General features: G+C 41.0%; 2 protein-coding genes across 2 annotated transcripts in view; one reads left to right on the forward strand and one right to left on the reverse strand.

Annotated features, from left to right (window-relative positions):
* Positions 1-2,820: 2,820 nt before the first annotated feature.
* Positions 2,821-14,278, reverse strand: LOC109463482 (dynein assembly factor 1, axonemal-like). The gene is made up of 11 exons (XM_019760320.1): positions 13,803-14,278; positions 13,118-13,209; positions 10,023-10,169; positions 8,235-8,309; positions 7,464-7,630; positions 6,900-6,974; positions 6,096-6,160; positions 5,298-5,383; positions 4,552-4,853; positions 3,922-4,267; positions 2,821-3,251 (listed from the first exon to the last, which is right to left on the reverse strand). The coding sequence occupies exons 1-11, from the start codon at positions 14,255-14,257 to the stop codon at positions 3,097-3,099; spliced, it is 1,965 nt and encodes a 654-aa protein (XP_019615879.1). The 5' UTR covers positions 14,258-14,278; the 3' UTR covers positions 2,821-3,096.
* A 1,674-nt stretch (positions 14,279-15,952) lies between these two features.
* LOC109463437 (delta and Notch-like epidermal growth factor-related receptor) overlaps positions 15,953-21,251 on the forward strand; it is a 34,913-nt gene continuing 29,614 nt past the window's right edge. Inside the window, exon 1 of the mRNA XM_019760252.1 lies at positions 15,953-16,165. Within this exon, the coding sequence (XP_019615811.1) occupies positions 15,953-16,165 (213 nt within the window). The remainder of the gene's footprint in view (positions 16,166-21,251) is intronic.

Genomic DNA, 21,251 nt, shown 5'->3' on the forward strand with positions numbered 1-21,251 from the left:
GTAACCGGCCGGTTCTAGAGCCCCTTCCCTCGAACGGTACCGGTATAGATCACCTGTTCGAACACGACGTTGGCACGTGCGCTTGCACGTGTTCGAACAGGTGACCGCGGCACCGCCCAAGGGAGGGGATAGAACCGGCGAGAATACAAATGCTTTATAACTAACAATACACATTGTTACCTCCATGAAAAATAGGAGGTATTGTTTTTGGTCGGCGTCTGTCTGTGTGTCTCTGTGTGTGTGTGTGTGTCTGTGTGTGTGTGTGTCTGTGTGTCTGTGTGTGTTTCCGCAACTTTGTAGTCAGCATAACTTCATAACACCTTTATGGATTGCCATGATATTTGGCATGCTGATAAGTCTTAGAAAGACAAAGGTCAAGGTCAAATATGGGTCTCCTGGTGGATGACCTTGGTACTGCAGCAGAACTTCCGGTTTTTGTATCTTTGGTCCTGAACATGCTATGGTCTTGAATTTTTGGTGACAGATAGCTTTTCATGTCAGGAATAAGTGGTGTGGGTTTGGTCCTCCTAGCAGCTTGTTCAGGAACTGCAGGGGACTTTCGGGCGAAATCTTTGAAAGCCAATAAGTCCAGATAGGAACAGCGTATTTTCATCATTTTTGGTGTGTAGGTATCTGACAGAGAGATGTACATAATTAACTGCAAATTATGCAAATAAGGACTTTATTTGCATAATTAATGAGGAAATTCTATAATTACAGTGTTTTACATTATAGAACTTTCATACATGTAATGTATGTAACCTATGGCAGATGGAACATCAACAGATACTAATTATGCAAATGATGACCTAATTTGCATAATTAATGCAAAAATCTATGATTTCTCAATGGTGAATGATGGGAATGTCATACTTGGGACATCTTTAAGTTAATCAAAAGTTAACATCACGATGCATACATTATGTTAATGCAGAGGTCATTTGCGTAATTAAAGAAGAAATTTACATTTACATATCAAGCCCATATTTCATGGAGGTATGAGATCTCGGAACTCTTGTTACACATTAATTCGCCTCCCAGATCTACCATGCTTGTCTCCTAGTGTATCCCGAACCGTGGCTGTCTGGTTCTATGCCTGAATGGGTTAGCGTTAGGATCAGGCACTGTTCTGGATAGTCTCTATGTATCCAAGAACGTAGGTGTGACCTATGCGTGGCTGCGCATGGTTTTGTAGACAACAGTTCCCCAGTAAAATGCACTTCTGCATATTTACACTGTGCATATCTCTGGGTGAAGCTCGGCAGGTAAATTTGGTAGACGTGTTTCTCAACGTATGAACGGCGTGCGTCTTTGGTATTGCCCCCCCCCCCCCCAACACACACACCGAACGAATCTAACATGTACTACTACTTAAGCCCTTAAGAGCCCTGAAGCATACCACGACTTGCGCACTACTTTAAGTTTGTTGTGTATTTACATGAGTGTGCATGAAAATGAATACACAATAAACAAAGAATTCCAAATCCGTATCTCCAATTAACAAGCTACTAAAACAGGCCACACACCTACCTTGTGCCGAGGCCGACCAGGCGAGCACAGCCGCGATCAACAGCAGGAATTTGGACATCCTTACCGTTCGTTGAACAGAGTTAGACTGTGGTGTGTTGGGTTCGCTCTGAACTGTACTTCTCTGGGTCTTTAGACACGAAGGTACAAAACGCCGATTGTTGTTGGCCTGAATAGGTTGTCGCAAAGTCAGCATCACACCCTTGACTCCAGCGGTATTTACCACCATTCCTCCTATTAAAAAGTATTTTGACGTTATCATTTTGCGATTAAGCAGACCTGGTAACGGGCGGTGTTGTGGGGACACACGGTAAGGTACAAAGTGCTGATTGTTGTTGCCCTGAATAGGACGTGGTCGAGTCAACATCACTCCAGTGTTATTTTCCACCATTCCGAAAATTAAAACGTACTTTAACTTCATAATTTCGGCATTAACCAGACCTGGTAACGGGCGGTGTTGTGGGGACGGGTTTGTTGAGAAGACTTCATAATAACTACAGTCTGATTGGTGGGAATAAAATCATGGCCTTTCACGTGGACAAAAGATAGCCATGTTTCAGCATCAGAGACCGAGATATTTAGAAATAATCCAATACCTTTGTTGACACGAAGGAAGAGGAAGTCAAGACTTATCTTCCTTTTTCTTGATTTTACCTTAGTTTTTACAGAAGAAATTTTATCAAAAAAAAAAGCGTATTGGGCGTGCGTGGTCTCAGGATTACAATTTTAAAACCATTGTCAGATTCTGTGTATAGCATAAAAGAGAACATGTAATACTACAGCCTGGGGGCTTCAAACTTTTCTATTCATAACCTATTCACGTTCCAAAAATACTGGGCCCTGTAGGCCTGGAGAGTACTATAGGGGTGAAAGACCGGACGGTCCACTGTCAACATGCTGCCATAAGGAACAGAGGGTTGGGTAAAGTCGTGTACGTGACAACATTGTCCTGCCTCGAGAAGAGATTTTAGTGGTGATATGATTGTAGAAGTTGTGAATATCTGCTGCACTTCCAAAGTCTTTTGCAAGGGGTCACTACTAACTGTACCTATCAGCATATCGCAAATCTATACCATTCGTCAAGAGGCTGACATTCAATTGCGAACGTAACTTTGCTAGTTCCATTCATGCCATGTAACTAGCAAATTATTTATAAGCCCAATATCTAAACTTATTTCAGCTGCCCATTCCCTTTTCTCCTCTCAGCAATTGGGCACCTGGCAAGCAAATCATGACATTCATTCAATTCACACTCATGCACCACCAAACCAAAACAAAACAAAAAACAAACAAACAGAAGCATTGAGTCCCATTTCTTGAATTATATTGAAAACCCCAACAATTCAACAAATACAATCATGATATAATAAATACATGATGATCAAACAAACATACTGGAGTATATACTTTAAAAGATGTCTATCCAATCGGCAGTTCCATGTAAGGCATCTGTATAATACATAACTAGAACACAACAGCTACAACCCTCTATCATATTACAGTTATGTACAAAACATTGCAATCTTCGCATGTAGGTCTGGAAACAGACTTCTACTAGAAATAGAAGTTCTAGTCAATCTCATCAGGGTTAAACTCCTCAGGGGTGGGGATGGGATCCCCAGGGTTGGTATCGACATCCCCAGGGGCGGGGTTGTGTGTCCTCCTCCCCACAGTAGACCCACCAGACGATGCCAACTCCCAAATCTTCTCTTCAACTGTCTTCTCTGGAAAGAAAAAAAAAACATGTAAAATTTAGTGGTGTGAAAGAAAGACAACTGTAAGGCCACATTCATTCATTCATCCATCCATCCAATGCATACATACATATCACATACATACATACATACAATCATGGATCCATTTAGTCATACATAGTAGATAAGTACATTGATTTCTTCATACCCTCAACATTCATTAATTTTTGATGATTAATGGGTTCATTCAAGCATTCATTCATCCATCAATTCATTCATAAATCCAGTCATTCAAAAATCCAGTCATACATGTATGTAATGGATCAATTGATTTACTAAATAAATATTTATCCAATTAATAATTCATTCATTTATTCAACATAAAGAAAAAAAAACTTATTACCTTTGTTCTTAGCTTCCTCTTCCTGCAGTTTCTTCATGTAGTCTTTTGTTTCCTGGTCAGTGTAAGCTGGCTCCTCATTGGACACCTCTTCAATCAGCTTCTTCGTCACAACCAATCCCGTTTTAGCTTTCATGTCCTGTCCAGGTCTTGGAGCTGGCTGAGTTTCTAAGGTGCTTGCTGATTGGCTGGGGATCTCCTCAATCAAAAATCTCCTTCCTTTTGATTGGCTGCCTGCCTCTTCTACCAACGGTCTCCTTGGCTGTGATTGGGCACTGACCTCTTCAATCAGAGACCTACTGATGCCTGATTGGCTGCCAACTTCTTGAATCAGAGGCCTTCTTGGCTGTGATTGGTTGCTGCCCTCTGTAGTCAGAGGTTTCCTAACATCTGATTGGCTACCGATTTCTTCAATCAGAAGCCTCCTCTTGGATGGTGTAAAGAGCTTGTCACTTGTATTGCCAGAAATTTCTTCTATCTGAGGTTTAGAAGATGGAGAGGGTTTGAGTTCTTCCACAGGTGGCTTGGACGGAGCGCTTTGACTTGACCCGAGGACTTCGATGAAAGGTCGAGGGGAAGGTCGGGGTCGAGGTTCAAAGGTTGATGCCTCCTCGGTGATGTCAATGTCCTCCAAATCTGGGAGGTCCTGATGAACAGAAGGGAAGTTTGAGTGATTCTTACTAATATTGTATATAGAAAATGCATCTTTATCATACACCTATATCCTTAATACGTCGGTGAAGGTAGGTAACAAGAATGCCAAAAAACAGTTACTCAAGCAGCTGGATCACTTCCCAAATCATATCCAGTTGCTTGAGTTTTTGGTGCACTTATCCTTACTCTTTATATTGTGTGGAAACAGTCACTCAATAAGAACAACAAAATTGTAACTTCTTCTAATTGAAATGAAAATCTAAAATGTACACTTACATCCAAGATGATCTTTTCCTGATCAGCCTTTTCATTCTCTCTACTGTGTGCATCGTCCAATGAGGGAACGTCTTCAATCACCAGCCTGTGCATCTGCCCTCGGTCCGGAGTGACTCTTTCCTCCTCTTGATCCGGAGTGACTCCACTTTGCTCCGGAGTGGTTTCTCCCTCCTCTTGCTCCTGATGAGTGACTCCATCCCCCTCATCATCATATGGCACGGCTGGTTCTCCCCTCTCCTGTCGTTCTTTAGCCTCGCGGATTTTCCTTGCTGCCTCAGCCTTATCACGGATCTTCAGCAGAGCTGTAAGTAGAAAGGAAATGTTGTTAGGCCACTGCAAATTATTTTCTTTGTTTTCAGACATTTTACATGTGTATGTATTGTATAAATCTTCAGTTTGTTCCAGTGTCCTGTTACAAGGTGATGTGCATCTGAAATACCTTTAGTTACCAGTTTATTTATTATCTATTTATTGGCAAATGTTAATACAACTTCTACTGACTTTCAGGCAGCATGGATGATTTTTTAAGGTTAACAATAATCAATGAGGTCAAGTTCACAGAAACTAATTTTGAAGTACATGAACTTCTCTCAACAATGAAATTAAACACTAGCACTTCTGGAGCATATCTTTGCTTGCTAGTAACACCTATTTACAGGAGGGCTGATGGTGATGATAATTAAGTTCACACATGCCATATGAATCAAACCAGACATATTTGAGCTAAAAAGATTTTCCCTCCGTACCGTCTACAGAGTCCTGAATCCTCTTCCTGTCCTTGTTGATCCAAACTTCCCGCTCTGCCTTCTCTGCTTCCCTCCCTCCTCGGGACCTACAAACAGAACAGTTAGCTGTAAATCAATCAATCAATCAATTGATCAATCAATTAACCAATCAATTAATCAATCAATTAATTAATCCATATATTTATGACATCTAAATACATGCCTGATCATCTATTCAACCACCCATCCATTCGTCCATACATCGTCATGTATTCATCTACAACATTATGTACTGTATATCCGTAGATCACACATCAAGTATGTCTCTTTATCTCTCTCTACATACAAGAACAGGTGACCGCTATAGACCCAATTCTTAATGCTTACGTCAATGGGAAAAATTCAAGGGACCGGCAAAAACTGACCGCTATGGCCAAGTGACCACTATACAGGGGTGACCGCTAGTACAGGTTTGACTGTACTAGTATAAATCATGTAAAGTCTGCATACTGTGTAATACTAAATTAAGTATACCCGTAAATAATTTCATCAGGTTGGAAGATACTTAGGGTATAGAATTTTCTTCTTACACAACCAGTAAGGTTCTCACCTGCTTACGTTTCGATGTCTATCATCAAGCTCTGAGGAAGGTGTCTGATAGACATCATTAAACGTAAGCAGGTGAGAACCTTACTGGTTGTGTATGAAGAAAATTCTATACCCTAAATTAAGTATATAATTGGAAAAATATAAGTTGTCACTACAGTCAGTTGTCAATGTACATGATGTAATTCTCTAGCACTCAAATTCTTGACCCACCATGCTTCAGCGCAGGCCCTGTCCCTGGGGAACACTGGTCTGTCATCCATGTACTGCAGATGTTTCTGGAGAAGGGAGACAAAGACAATGATAATGACTTTATTAGCAAAAAGCAGACTTACATAGTTGAGTCTGAAGTATTAATATGCTAATTCACATCTGACATCTTTAAAATCAATCACAATATTGAAAAACAGCTATCAATAAAGGATTTGAAACAAGAATCATATTGCTATGTTCAGAAGTTTCTTTTAAATACGTTGAATCATAATTATGTAATCGGGAAATAATGTTGGGTCTTCTTAGACAAGGTCTGAGTTTTGTGACTGGTGACTTTATGCAGACTTTCAGTTACTTAAAACAGTACTTTTAAGTATTATAGATACATTTATATCATACCCGGGCCGCGATAATGTTCGATAACGGGTTCCGGACCGGGCCGTACTTTACGGTACGGCCCAGTCCGGAACCCGTTATCGAACGCTTCCATGGCTTCCATAAATCGATTCGTGTTTTGCCCTAACCGTGTGTGCCCCTTTCGAAAATTCAAATACAGAATCCGGACGTTGGAATTGATGTTGTTGCATTTTAGGGTTCAGTGGCACCAACTTTTGGCTCATCTTGCATTGAAAGGCGTGTTTTCTTGGGTGGGTAGGACATAGATAAAATACAACACGGTGTATTCCGCATCGCTCTCGGTCCAGGCCCTCCCGCGAGTCGGGCCGATACCTCGGGCGATACGGAATACCCTGTGTTGTATTCTTTATGTATAACTGAACAAAAAGAAAGAAAATTAGAACCCACCAGCCTGACGATGGTTGTTTTCCTGTAGTTTGGGATCTTCTTGATGACAGGATTCCCCATCAGGTTCACCACTCTCTGGAGCAGGGAGAAAACAAAAAACTTGGTCAACTTTGGTCTTTTTCTGTGTCTTAAGCGTTAGGACAATGTCTTGAAGAGTCTTCAACATCATGCTAAGACCAATGCTTCCTACCTACCTACCGCTCCACCGCATATGCTTCACTGTCTCTGCTTATGCCACAATGGCATTAAAAAACATGAATGAATGACATTGGCTATCTGAGTAGATATGCTGGTCGAACAATACAGTAACTTCCTTAAAACATTTGACAAAACATTATACATAAACACACAACGAAAGTTCAGCTATGCTGGGGAGCTTTTGAGACGTTACTCTGTCTCTTCTTCAACTCGATTAAGATCTCGTCTTGGAGTTCTCTTGTCACATGACTTGATGGAATAATTACGTGACAAGAGACAGTGACTGTCATAAAACAGTTATGTTTCTAACCCTTAAACCTCTAACCTTTGCCCTTCACCCTTGACCCGACCCCTGACCTGACCTACCAGGCTCTCCATGTCAGCCAGGATGTCGATGACCTTGGGGTCGTTGATCTTGTTGTGGGACAGGTCCAGGGAGCTGAGCTTCTTACACCCCCGCAGGTGCTCCAGGTCTTCCGCTGTCTCAAGACGGTTGTGGGCGATCTGAAGGGTGGTGAACTCAGGAAGGCACGCTGGGGAAGGAACAGGGGTTAAAGGTTCTTAGTCTTATAGTGCTAAAGCAATCAAATCTGTTGGTTACATTGATTGGGGTTAGGCAACCAGGTAGAACATTTTGTGATCCTGTAACAATATAAATCAGGAAACTGGATAAATTCTCTGAAGAGTTAGACTTTACTTTGTAGATGGTTTCCATTATCTTTCATCAGTGACTCTGAGAATGAAGAGCTATATATGTGTGAAACACTGATGTTATCAGTCCCTGATGCTATATGAAATGTCCGACTCTTTGGAGGATTAATCCAGTTGCTTGATTTATTTTTGTATTGTGTATTAAACAGACCTAAGAAAACCACAGTTCCCTGGACCGGAGGATGAACATGAAAACAGAGTCTCAGGGGTAACTCTGTTCTTGGACATACACTCAGTTTCAGGGAGCAAATAAAGTCAGGTGGAGTTTTCCAGGGCCCAGCCCTCTGTTTCTATCTTGCTCATCTATGCTTTACTTCTCCATGGGGACTACAGAAATAGATTGTTGTGGCTTTCTACAGCCATTTTCCTATTTTTCTGAGCCTGTAAACTTAAGTAGTGTAGTCATACAAGTGTTGCCAGACTTACCCAGCCCCTGGATCTTCCTGATGCTGTTGTTACTGACATTCAGAGAGTCCAGCTGAGGGCAGCACTCCAGGTTCTCTGCAAAGGAAGATTTGAGGTTTATTTGACAATAGAATTAATATTATTTCTATGGGTAATCCTTATTATGTGTACTCTATTAAAAAAAATACATTGATCCTACACAGATGCTTATGAAGACACCCTGAAATCATAGATTGAAAGACTATTTCTTGATATAATTTAAATGTTGAATTCAAAGCTTCTGCCGAACAATCAACATGAGACAGGAAAGAAGTGTGCACCTTGGCCAGGTGTGGACTTTACATGTCAGTAATTAGACAGGTGCCTGAGTTAGACAGGTGTTACAGGTGAGCTTTACAGGTGTGAACTTACCTATGGCAGTGAGCAGGTTCTGCTGCAGGTACAGACACCTGATGTTGGTGTGTTGTACAGGTGAGTTGTACAGGTGTGCTGTACAGGTGTGTTATACAGGTGAGTTGTACAGGTGAGTTGTACAGGTGTGTACTTACCTATGGCAGTAAGCAGGTTCTGCTGCAGGTACAGACACCTGAGGTTGGTGTGTTGTACAGGTGTGTTGTACAGGTGTGTTGTACAGGTGAGTTGTACAGGTGTGTTGTACAGGTGAGTTGTACAGGTGAGTTGTACAGGTGAGTTGTACAGGTGAGTTGTACAGGTGTGTTGTACAGGTGAGTTGTACAGGTGAGTTGTACAGGTGTGTTGTACAGGTGTACTTACCTAAGGTAGTGAGCAGGTTCTGCTGCAGGTACAGACACCTGAGGTTGGTGAGTTGTACAGGTGAGTTGTACAGGTAGGTGTGTTATACAGGTGAGTTGTACAGCTGTGTTGTACAGGTGTGTTGTACAGGTGAGTTGTACAGGTGAGTTGTACAGGTGATTTGTACAGGTGAGCTGTACAGGTGAGTTGTACAGGTGAGTTGTACAGGTGAGTTGTACAGGTGATTTGTACAGGTGAGTTGTACAGGTGAGTTGTACAGGTGAGCTGTACAGGTGAGTTGTACAGGTGAGTTGTACAGGTGTGTTGTACAGGTGTGTTGTACAGGTGAGTTGTACGGGTGAGTTGTACAGGTGATTTGTACAGGTGAGTTGTACAGGTGTGTTGTACAGGTGAGCTGTACAGGTAAGTTGTACAGGTGAGTTGTACAGGTGAGTTGTACAGGTGAGCTGTACAGGTGAGTTGTACAGGTGTGTTGTACAGGTGTGTTGTACAGGTGTGCTGTACAGGTGAGTTGTACAGGTGAGTTGTACAGGTGAGTTGTACATGTGAGTTGTACAGGTGAGTTGTATAGGTGAGCTGTACAGGTGAGTTGTACAGGTGTGTTGTACAGGTGTGCTGTACAGGTGAGTTGTACAGGTGTGTTGTACAGGTGAGTTGTACAGGTGAGTTGTACAGGTGAGTTGTACAGGTGTGTTGTACAGGTGAGTTGTACAGGTGAGTTGTACAGGTGACAGGTGTGTACTTACCTATGGTAGTGAGCAGGTTCTGCTGCAGGTACAGACACCTGAGGTTGGTGAGTTGTACAGGTGAGTTGTACAGGTAACAGGTGTGTACTTACCTATAGCAGTGAGCAGGTTCTGCTGCAGGTACAGATACCTGAGGTTGGTGAGTTGTACAGGTGAGTTGTACAGGTAACAGGTGTGTACTTACCTATAGTAGTGAGCAGGTTCTGCTGCAGGTACAGACACCTGAGGTTTGTGTGTTGTACAGGTGTGCTGTACAGGTGAGTTGTACAGGTGACAGGTGTGTACTTACCTATGGTAGTGAGCAGGTTCTGCTGCAGGTACAGACACCTGAGGTTTGTCTGTGCGTCCAGGTTCTCGATCTTCCTGAGTCCGTTACTCTCCAGGAACAGACACTTCAGTCCCGTGTACTCCTCAAGGTTCTCTATCTTACCGTAACCTGGAAAATGATTTTAAAAAATATGTCAACAAAACAAGGTATATCCGATTCAATAAGTCCACCTTTCACCTTGTTTTGCTGACATTTAGAGTGAGAAATTTGCGTGGACCATATTCCTCCCAGCTCTGTGTTTTCATTACATTCATTTCATTTCATTCTTTATTTTCCCCCGAACCACTTGTTTCACAATAGCCTAAATGTTTCAGTGACTGTCTGTCACCTTCACCAGGGCTCTAGTTATGAATTAAGAACTTTGCTATATATAATCATTCACCAATCTGGTAAAATTATTCCAGGGCCTCTGTTTTGACGTCGTCATCTTGCTGAACTTTTATTGTCTAAAAGATGTCTCTGAGAACCAAGGAAATAAATTAGGGTGGCCCAGTGAAGATCTCCTTGACCTTATCTGTGATATCTACAACCTCAAGGCCAGGCTACTTTCTTGCTTTTCATTCCTTTCACACAGATCTGACAGTTTTCTGCATTGAAAACCTGCCACATCAGTGATGACAGATTACGCAATACCAAACGTTATCTTGTTTGCTTTTGGATGGGGCCTTGGGGAGACAAGGCAGGATTTTGGGCCCATAAATTCAGCCGGCAACAAATGAGAAACAACGTTACATCAGCACATGCATGATGATAAATCACAACCGTTACAGGAAATTCTGGCCAGATGAGTTTATGAGCTTGAGAACAAAATTTTTGGCAGCAAGAAGGTCAATCCATAACCCTATCTGGGTCCTGGATGATCACTGCACAATTTTTAGAGATTGTTGGAAACTTGTAGGCACTAGTATGTGAGTTACCTGTCCAACTCAACAAAGGGTAGATTTTCAGGTTAGAAATATGAACTTATGATTATCTTAGTGATTTTCAACTTCAGAGAATATCTGACGGTCAACAATGTTAAAAATCGTAATACATGTAAGTGTAATTTGGTATAAGCTTCACAATCAACTATTACCTTAGTTTACTGTGCCTTAACTCTTCCTAACATTCACTCACAGCTATTCTAAGATCCCAACAGATATTTTTGATCCACAACTTCTCTAACCAAACGTATCTGACAGCCAGAGATGCTTATGAATTCAACACGAACTTGACCGTGACATTAATATCAGTGTAGGCTGGCCGGGGGGGGGGGGTACTCTGGTGAGATCAACACAGCTTCATCTCTCTACATTCATTATTCACCTGTAATAACCATGGCAGGCTGGTCTTATATCTCACACCTTCTACTGCTGCAGGCTACATCAATGTAATTTGTCTGATCTCGGATTTAAAAAAAGACAAAGCTGAACTGGAGGACCAAAATGAACAGAGTCTATCTTGGGACACCTGTATCTTATGTATCAGGCAGTTTCAGAGATTTAAGTTTTCCGCACAGTTTTCTCGTTGTCTTAATTCTTCTGAGAGCATTCCAAAGAAATGTCTGAAAATAATTTGGTGTAGCCTGACTTGTTCTTTGATTTTTCAACAAACTTGATAACATTACATGGTGAAAACAGATCTAGATATAGAGGTCTCTAAGGATAACTTGAAATGACTTTTAAGTTTATTCACTCTTTTCATATCATAGTGTCTGGTTCAGCTGACATAAATATGATAATATTTTGAGAGACTTAAAACTTTACACTCTAACAGAACCATCAAATCAAACTGGTGTGACATGAACTAGATAGCAGAATCAAGTCAACAGAATTTACAGTCATTCAGCACAGATTTCCCAGCACAGAAGCCTTCAGGGTGACATTTTTCTTCCATCAGTCTTCACATAAAGTAGACAACGATGCCCCTCAGCTCAGCTCAGAGGGCAGGTTGTTTATATATGAGTCCTGCTGAATGTAACCAGGGGGAAATGATCGTGTCTCTTTCTGGTGAAACAGACGATAAGGCTGCAACAATTCATTTCATCGGTTCTCGATCAGAAACAAAAATTGAGCAAGTGTCATGAATGGAAAACTTGTGTTGATTGTTAGGGGTAAAATTCCTGAAGATGTGACTATCAAGATGAAATCAGGTGGCTGGCAGGAAAAACTTGAATCTGACTTTATTGAATTTCTCTCCCTGAAACCAAGGTACATACTTTTCCTTAAAAATTGTTTTCACGTTTTTGAGTTCGGCATTTTTTTTCTTGATCCGAGATAGAACCAACAGATGAAATTGAGCTGGCCTCAGCTTTGAGGTCAGGATCATTTATTGAAGCCTCGCTGGGCCCACGGGGAAATGATTCTCACTTTAAGGCAATAAACTTGCTCTGTACGAGTCACTTTTACAACCCCTGATCTGGGCTGAAGCTAAGTTTATTGTTCAGCCGGTGTAACCGCCCCTTGGCGTATCTCACCAGCTTTGCCTGGATGCAGTGATAGCTGGTTAGATCACATTGCCTGACCTCTCACACCTAAACCATGCAAAGAGCTTTCTCTAACGCCCATTTTTGCAACGCTGGATGGGACTTAGATTGGCAATAAATGGTGACATGTTTACAACCGTTGCCTGCATGGATGTAAGTTTATTGTGCAGACAGTATAGCTGCCCTTCGGCGTAAAACACACCAGCTTTGCAGGCACGTGGCTGTAGCTGGCTGTACCATATATTTGATGGCCTCTCACATAAAAGTCTGCATAACTAACCCTGAGTTTTAACAAGGTTTCTGTAAATACACTGCTACTAAAGCATGGATTTGAGTTTTAGTACTAGGTACTAACATTTATCATGTATGTACTGGTCAAAAGGTCCCTGAAATATACATGGAGGTGAAGACATTCAGAATATATCATGTACCTGAATGAATGAATCAATATAAAGGTCCCTTGGAACAACAAACCAGGCCGTAAACTATAGAGGAGTGGACGCTAGGTTACAAATAAAGATAACACGACTGTCAGAGTACTTTTTACATCTTACTGAGGTCCTGATGCCCCATGAAATGTACATTGACTCACCCTTGAAGTGCAGGTAGAGGATGTCGTTCAGTGCAGGAGTCAGGTACAACTTGTGCTGCTTACAGAGCTGTCGCAAGGACTGCTTAGTCATTCTGGAGGAAGGAAAATGTACACGGGATAGAATTAATTGCAAATCAATCAATCAAAATGGCCTTTTTCTGTTAGCCTGAATGCCATCCTCCATAGTTTCTGCTGGCTCCCTAATATCGCTGGCTACAATAGGGATAAGGGAGCCAGCGAAAACTATAGAGGATGGCACCCAGGCTATTTTTCTGGAGCCTGTCACCTCTAGGCATTGAACTCAAGTTTAGACCATTGAAACAGTATCTCTTCTCACAAGTCAGACACATCAATGCTCAACACAATGTCAACTCACTAAGAGCGAGGTCTAACTGACCCAATAAGAGAAAGAGGGGTTACATTTTCTCTACGACATTTAGAGCAGAAATTGATTTTGACTTACAGTTACACTATAGCTAGGAGGGGTCCTACTCTTTTTCATGTTTCTGATACGTGTGTTAGTTTCATTCTTTGTAACATGCTGTTTTGCTCTTATTTGCAGATACATGTACATGAAGATATGTGTGTTGCATTCTTTAACATTGCTCTTCTTTGCTTATTTGCAGATACATGTAAATGGTGATGATGATGAGATGAACACATAGATGAAATACAGATATCCCACCTGGGTAGTCTGGCCTCCCTCTCCTTCCTCCTCCTCTCCTGCTCCTCCCTCTGCCACCGCTCCTCAGCCTCTCTCTTCCTCTCCTCCGGCGACAGGTAATACTGGACCGTCCCCTCATCTCCTCCTCCTGACTCCTTCTCTCCTTCCTTCTCTCCTTCTTCATCATCCTTCTTCTCTTTCTCTGATTCGTCGTGATCCTTTTCTTCATCCTTCTTGTCATCCCCTCCTTCCGTCTTCTCACCAATAAGGAGTTGGATTTTTTTCTTGGTCTCCTGGGTGATGACAACACCCTCATCTTCTTCCTCCTTAGCTGTGACCTTCTTCAGATCGTCAAGGTCGTCGTCCTGAGTCTCCTTGGGGGTGGTGTCCTCCGGAGGCGTGACCCCTGACCCCTGTGGAGGATTCTGGGATAGCCGTTGGGCCTCTTCCTCTGTGATCTCTTCAATGATTGGCATGACTGCTTACTACTGTTTGGATCTATGCACCTGTAGTGAGACATGAACAATAGTTACAAATTGATATTCCCTGAGTAAAGCATACGGCAGAACGTACTGCGTCTGTGCAGAACCCCGATTTTTCTCGTTTTTTTTATTGGATTTTTGGTCAACGTTGCATCAGAATTTTGCCTGTTGCACACAATATCTTTTCTGACATAACATTTGGAAACTACAGAGTGTTCAACCTTATATGCGCAAATACAACCTTATGTGAGACTAGTAAATTATTATAGTATCTATTTTCTTGTGACCTGGGGACCACTGCTCCCCAGGTCACAAGACCTGCTCATACCTAGGTCTCTACTACTATTATTCAATGACCTGGTTGAACATCTAACATTTCAAATGGTAGAGTAAAATGAGCTTCAAGGTATTTATATTTTGTATATGTCAAGTTCCGTGCAATGTGTGAGAATTTCAAAGTGACTTTGCCACCCGGCTGCCTTGAATTGAATGGCTGATAGTACCTTAACCATTATACGTGTATTCGACTCCAAACGTGCTTTAAAAGCATGTGACAAACAACAACAACATGACAATAGAGGCCACTGCATCATAACATTAACAGAGCAAAGAAATGAACTTTAAACGCTAAAAACCTGAGACTGTGGATGTATGTTGGCCCTCTATATGGTGCTTACGATGTGGTTCGTACATAGACGGAGTCTTAAAACAAATATCTTTTTGCTAGGGAGTCGGTGTTGTTCTGGAACTTTCGGCCGCCCCCCTCCCCACTTTGTTCGAGTAAGTTTTTATGCCAAAAAATAGCCTTTCTTGCATTTTCAAGCATTTTATTGACATCAACCTTGATCAAACTATTAACAGGATGTTATATATAAGTCTAAGTTACGTCTATGGTGTCTAAAACACAAGAAAAAAATGGTTAATTAAACCTTTCTTACCTGTCGCAGTTCTATTTTCCCACCTCACGTAAAACAAGATGGCGCCCTAGCAACAATGACAAACACATCATAGCAACGGCGAACTCTCGCGAAGTCTCGCCAAATCTCGGAGGTTAGTTTGAATCGCCAAATCATTTTTTCTCATTTTACGAGTTTTTTTTATTGATGCGTAAAGCATCATTTATAGAAAAGAAAATTCCCTTTACTATAAAAATCTGTTTAACTTTGTTCCAAAACAATGACTAGTTACTAACTTATCAACTTTCTGGCTGTTGAATTTGTTAGTTCTCTAGCCTAGTTTTGTCGAATTAATGAATAGATTGGAGACAAACTTGTTTCTTTTCCTTCAAGAATACCTTAACAAATATCGTAATTCTATACCTGGTTGAAACATTGACCGTGAATTCGTTTTATTCGACGTTTTGTAAACTTGATTCTGTAGGAAATGTATTTGGATTGGGGAGTGAACCCACCAGATTGAACAGCCCCAAACTCCCTGTGCGCAAGATGGCGTCAGGTGTAATATTGGTCACGGTTTGTCGGTAGAATTTATGTTGATGACCCGTGCTTAAGGCCCTAACGGCGGCTGTTATTCCCGCTACAGCTTCAACGCCTTACGGGAGGCGAAGTTGACACGACTCTGCTGCTCAAGAAGGCGGGAAAAAGTTGCAGACGACAGTTTTTTTCCTCAGCGGCAGGCACCTGTTCGAACGTCCGGACTGTGTCCCGTTATAATACGAGCTATACCAGGATGGGACGAGTAGTTTTTCTGGCGATTTTTGCCGCCGTGCTGGTTCAGACTTTCGCCCAGGAAGAGTCGACGGTCCTCCCGACGGGGTTAGAGCCCGTGCCGACGCCCGGGCCGTGCGAGAGCGAGCCGTGCCTACACGGCGGCACCTGTACGGAGCGGGCCGGCGGAGTGGCGTGCGAGTGCGCCCCGGGGTTCCAGGGAACACACTGCGAGGTAAGGATCGGGTGGGGTTCGACTTCGCAAACTTGTTTTCTCACGTTCACTGTTTGTCTTTTGTTTGTTCTACTCAATATACTTCATAAAAATTAACTCTTATGATACTTAAGGTAGCAAATAGGCAAGTTCTACTTGCCGTTACATTTGTATTTTTGATTGTATTGTGTAAATATATAGATCTATTGTTTGCGTGGATGAAATCGACTTCAGTAATATTTCTTCTGGGAAGCTTTTTCAGTCTGAAACCAAATTCTTTTGCATTTGCAGTTAATAAGTTAGAAGAATTCTGATAACGAAGAATTCTGTATAATATATTATATATTCTGATGAAAATTAATAGAATTCTGTGTAACATTTGCCATTATATGAAGTATTTCCGGTCATCCTTTAGAAATTATTCACTACAGCTGCAACCACTACAATAATCTGTATACACATGTAATTTGTTTTTGTTTTGATTGAGCTTTGAAAATGTAATGCCTGTATTTAATGATTTACATTATCACAATGCTGTATGTTACACAAAGAAAACAAGTGATATACATTCAAACATTACCAGCACTATCACAACACATAAATAATAGAACACTCCCACTGAAACAGTCCCAGACATGACAAATAGTTACAGATGGAACAGTACAAAAGACAGATAACAGAGAGTGCAGTTTGTATCCTCAGGCGATTCAGACAGACAAACACATTCAACACCATGCCATGCTAAGTGCTCTAACTGGAGCTAGCAGCCTGTATGTACCCAGCTCCAGGGCTCGAAATTCACTTTTGGGAATAGGTAACACTGGTGTACCCAACCTGGAAAAAAAATGGGTGCACAAATTAGAAGTTGTTTAGGTGTACCATATAAAATGAAATTAGAATTTCAGCAAAAACTATTTAATTTCTAAAGAAAGGTACTATAACAAACAGGATTTTCTAAGATGTCAACAATATGCTGTGTAGTAGTATACATTTAACATCTTAACATAACGTAAACCTACAAAAATATTTGGATGCACTGGTGCACCAACAGAAAAAAATTGGGTGCGTAGCTCCAATTTTGGGTGAACTTGCACCCAGTATTTGGAGCCCCGAGCTCTCTGTCAGGGAAAAAACGGTCCCAAGGGACACCACAGCCCCAGAAAAGTGATCACATTGACAGCTTTATACCCCATGGAGCAATTATAGCCCATTATGAGATTTACCCTGCTGGTGTGATGATGTGTGTAGGGTGTGATGGAGGAGATGTAAACATGCTGCCGGCTCGTGCAGGCCCTGGGTGGATTGGGTACTAATTATCCTCCATCCTCATGCCTCAAATGATTAGTTGTAAACAATTATGTAGGACTGAATTGAATTACAATATGGAGTTTTTTTTTTACTCTACATGTAGCAGCAAAAGTACTGATTTTGTTGTTGTTATTGCAATAGACAATATTCAATTCAAAATACAATTTTTTTCCATTTTCCATTTTGAATTCAATTTAATTAGAACCTGGAGTTGTTTCCTTTTCACTTTACAGGTAGCAGCATATTTTATTCATCATTAAGCTATAATTGTATTAAATTGGTTCTGATAAGTACTGATTTTGTTGTTGTTGTTGTTGCAATATATCATATTCAATTTTTTTCACTTTCCACTTTGAATCCTTTTTCTCAGGGCCATCTTTTGAATGATTGTGAGACAACTAGAATTCTTACTTCACCCCTGAGAAACTATTTATAAAATGTAAGAAGCTGCATGTACTGCACCATACATTGTATCCCCCACAGCCTGTCCCATTGCCTGAGGCATGATAGTTGATGGTATTGTCTGATCCCACAGATGTTACAGCCAGCAGCTGGAGGCTGTGATGTGGGCTCTCATTTCTATTGTCTGCAGTGTTCAATGTTAGATTTTTGTCAGCTACAGTTTCTATCAGTTTGTTTTGTCTGTAATACATTCAAACCGGTCATGTGTCAGGAATTAAGAACACCTACTTACACACTGTGCCCTCTACTACTACCTAGTACTGTTTGGTTTGTTTGTCAGGAATCTTCTTTTGGCTGTCCTATTATTTTTTCAATAGACGAAAGAATTAAGAATCCTATACCGTAACCTGAATTTCTCCAAGCGTCTTGATCAGTGGTCATGATAGACCTTTATTATACAATAACTAATAGCCAGAATGACATCCTAACAAATTATGTGTCTGTTCAGTGGCTTCCTCCCATTTTTCTTTGTCCTCTGAAGCATATTTTATATCCAGTATGGGTAAATTAAAACAAACCTTGTACATTCAATCTGCCGCTTGCATAAATCAATCGTAGATCCCATATAAAGATACAACTTGCAGTTTCACAGATGGAGAATTTCATTAGGTATACTGAAGGTCATTTTTACAGTTGAGCAGGAAGTTTGGCTTGGGTGTTTCTTCAAAGTTTCTCCAGCTCTCCAGGTGTATATATCATGGGTAACACTGTATCAGGCCCCGGGCTTGTTTCTATGCCAGTGTGCATGTGGGTACTTATGTGTGGAGGATTGATGTTCTTTGCTTCTGCTCCATCCCCCCACACTTGTGTGTTAGCAGTTAGTGCATGTTTGACTGCAGGGCTGGGATTGTAAAGAACAGAAGATAGCAGGACTGGGTAGTGATGATTCTGCCTGAGGTATAAACATGTGCTGGTACGGTACAATTTATAAAAAATAATAGACAACCACACCTCGAGCATGTTTAAGTTCCTTATTAAAAATAGCAGGGGTCCATCCCTGTATGCATACAGTATTCACAGTTGGCGCTTACATAGCTGACTGTATCTACTGTGAAGAACTGGTGTGTTAGTACTGTTACGTCAAAAGACGGTTTACTGGTTATGCAAAACAAATTCAACAACAATAAGTATGGTTTATTTATCAATAATATCTCAGGCAATAACTCATTCAGATTTAAGCTGTAATTTTTTAACCTATTTGCCTGTGATTTCAATTTTCGTCAGCAATTTATGGACAGATATTTGAATTTATTATCATGATCACCTCCTTGCAAACCCCCCCAGGACCTGTTAAAGGAATGACATGCCTATATTGGTGACCCCAGATGCTGATTAAGGTGAACTTAACGTGAACTTCACATGATAAAACATTCCACACCAGCAGACTGGTGATGGATGTGACATGGTTTATGGATGGATGACCTTACTGCCGACCCGCTTCCAGATATGATTTTGAGATAAGCCAGCAACGGCCTCCGACTGTATCGTTCTGTATTCTGTATTAATATTTCATCAACTCATGTCAATCCCCTTTGGTGATTGTATACCGGAGCTTTGCCAGAACTATGGTTGTGGTGGGTTTGTTTCTGTGTTTATTACAATTGTGGCTGGTAGAGACACATGGTACTACTAAGGAATGACTATATGTGCGAGATGTCGGTTTAGCTTGAGGAATGAATTGTATACTGGTAGAATCACTTGGTAGTGTTAGGGAAAGCAGACCAAATATGACAGCAGAGACAAAAGGAAAAAAAAAAGATTTCTGAATGAAGTATCATGAATGTTGGTCATATAGTCAATAGTCAATACCATGGTCAGTACCATGGTCAATACCATGGTTAGTACCATGGTCAGTACCATGGTCAGTACCATAGTCAGAACCATGGTCAATACCATAGTCATTACCATGGTGAGTACCATGGTCAGTACCCTAGTCAATGCCATGGACAATACCATAGTCAGTACCGTGGTCAGTACCGACTGAAGGAGGCCATATCATGAAAGATAGATCCTACGAAGAATCTAAGAATTTTACTGTGATCTCACATTAGGGCCACTAAGATCCCCAGTGGGATTTTGCACAGGGCACTTGGGATTTGATCCAGGATTAACATGATCTGGAGATTTCAGCATGATCTCATATTGGGACTTGTGCAGAATTCTCCTGGCTGCATTTTTCACAGCACAAGTGCAATTACAACCAGCATTTACATTGTGATTGATACACACCAGCTTGAAATTCCAATTTCAAAATATGTGTACCTACAGATGCTTTGCCTTGATAAAGTGATTATTATTCATAACATATTTCATGAAATTGCCTTTTGCACCGTACGTGTACAGATCTGACCGGGGAATTGCTTAGTCATCCCTCCCACTTATCCTCACCAAGCTAAATTGGATTGACAACTGTTAGACCCTGATAACATAATTCTGTTAAACCTACAGTCCATGATAATTGTAGGCCAGAGCAAGTCACTTCCGGGTTTTCTGGATTTTGTAGAAAAAACTAGAAAAGGTGGAATAAAATGAATTTTCTGTCTTAAATTCTATAAAATCTAGTGCAAGAGGCCAAAATAGAAAGAAAATGGAAATGGAAAGAAAACATAGACATGACTGTTTTCACTCCTTAAATCTATTTGTATCGCCAAAGTACGAAGTAAGACTTTACGTTCTGATTCTTGTTTCAATTTTTCAGTAACTGTTGATGTTCCAGTTTCTTAAGTCTGAGAAACCAAAAACTGAGCTTGGTGTGGCCTTAGAGATAGATGATGGAAGAAACACTGAAAGCAAAGTGAAAGAAGTGACACCCTCCACACACACATCAACACACACATACCCCTCTGATCCCTCACCCTATGTGTAATAGACCTGAGGCCTGAACAGTCATTGACAACAAGCTTTTTGGACACAGGCCCGAAATGGAGCTGTCCTGACTCTCACAATCAGTCCATCAAAAAGGCATACATCTACTACACAGCACACTGTATAGAGTAGCACTGGTACTAAGTGTATAATGGATGGAATAGATTGTGTTGGGAATTAGATAATTGTGATTAAATCTTCATACACATGTACAGTGTTCATTATAGTAAAAGGTTGAACTTTATTCCAACACACAATATGTACTACACAGATCAAATTTACTATGATTACTACCAACACAGATGAACTTTCATGATAACATGTACAGTGTTGTATTTATAATCCTGATCATTGTTTTCAGACATTATTACATGATATTGCATATAGCATCACTGTTGCAAGTCATTGTTTCCCTGAAAGACTAAGTCGGTCGAAACGTCAATGGAATCGTAAAAACCCACTGGTTGTTGGA

The sequence above is a fragment of the Branchiostoma belcheri genome, unplaced genomic scaffold (genome assembly GCF_001625305.1).
Source record: "Branchiostoma belcheri isolate BF01 breed outbred unplaced genomic scaffold, Haploidv18h27 scaffold126, whole genome shotgun sequence".
In the NCBI taxonomy this organism is placed as follows: domain Eukaryota; kingdom Metazoa; phylum Chordata; class Leptocardii; order Amphioxiformes; family Branchiostomatidae; genus Branchiostoma; species Branchiostoma belcheri.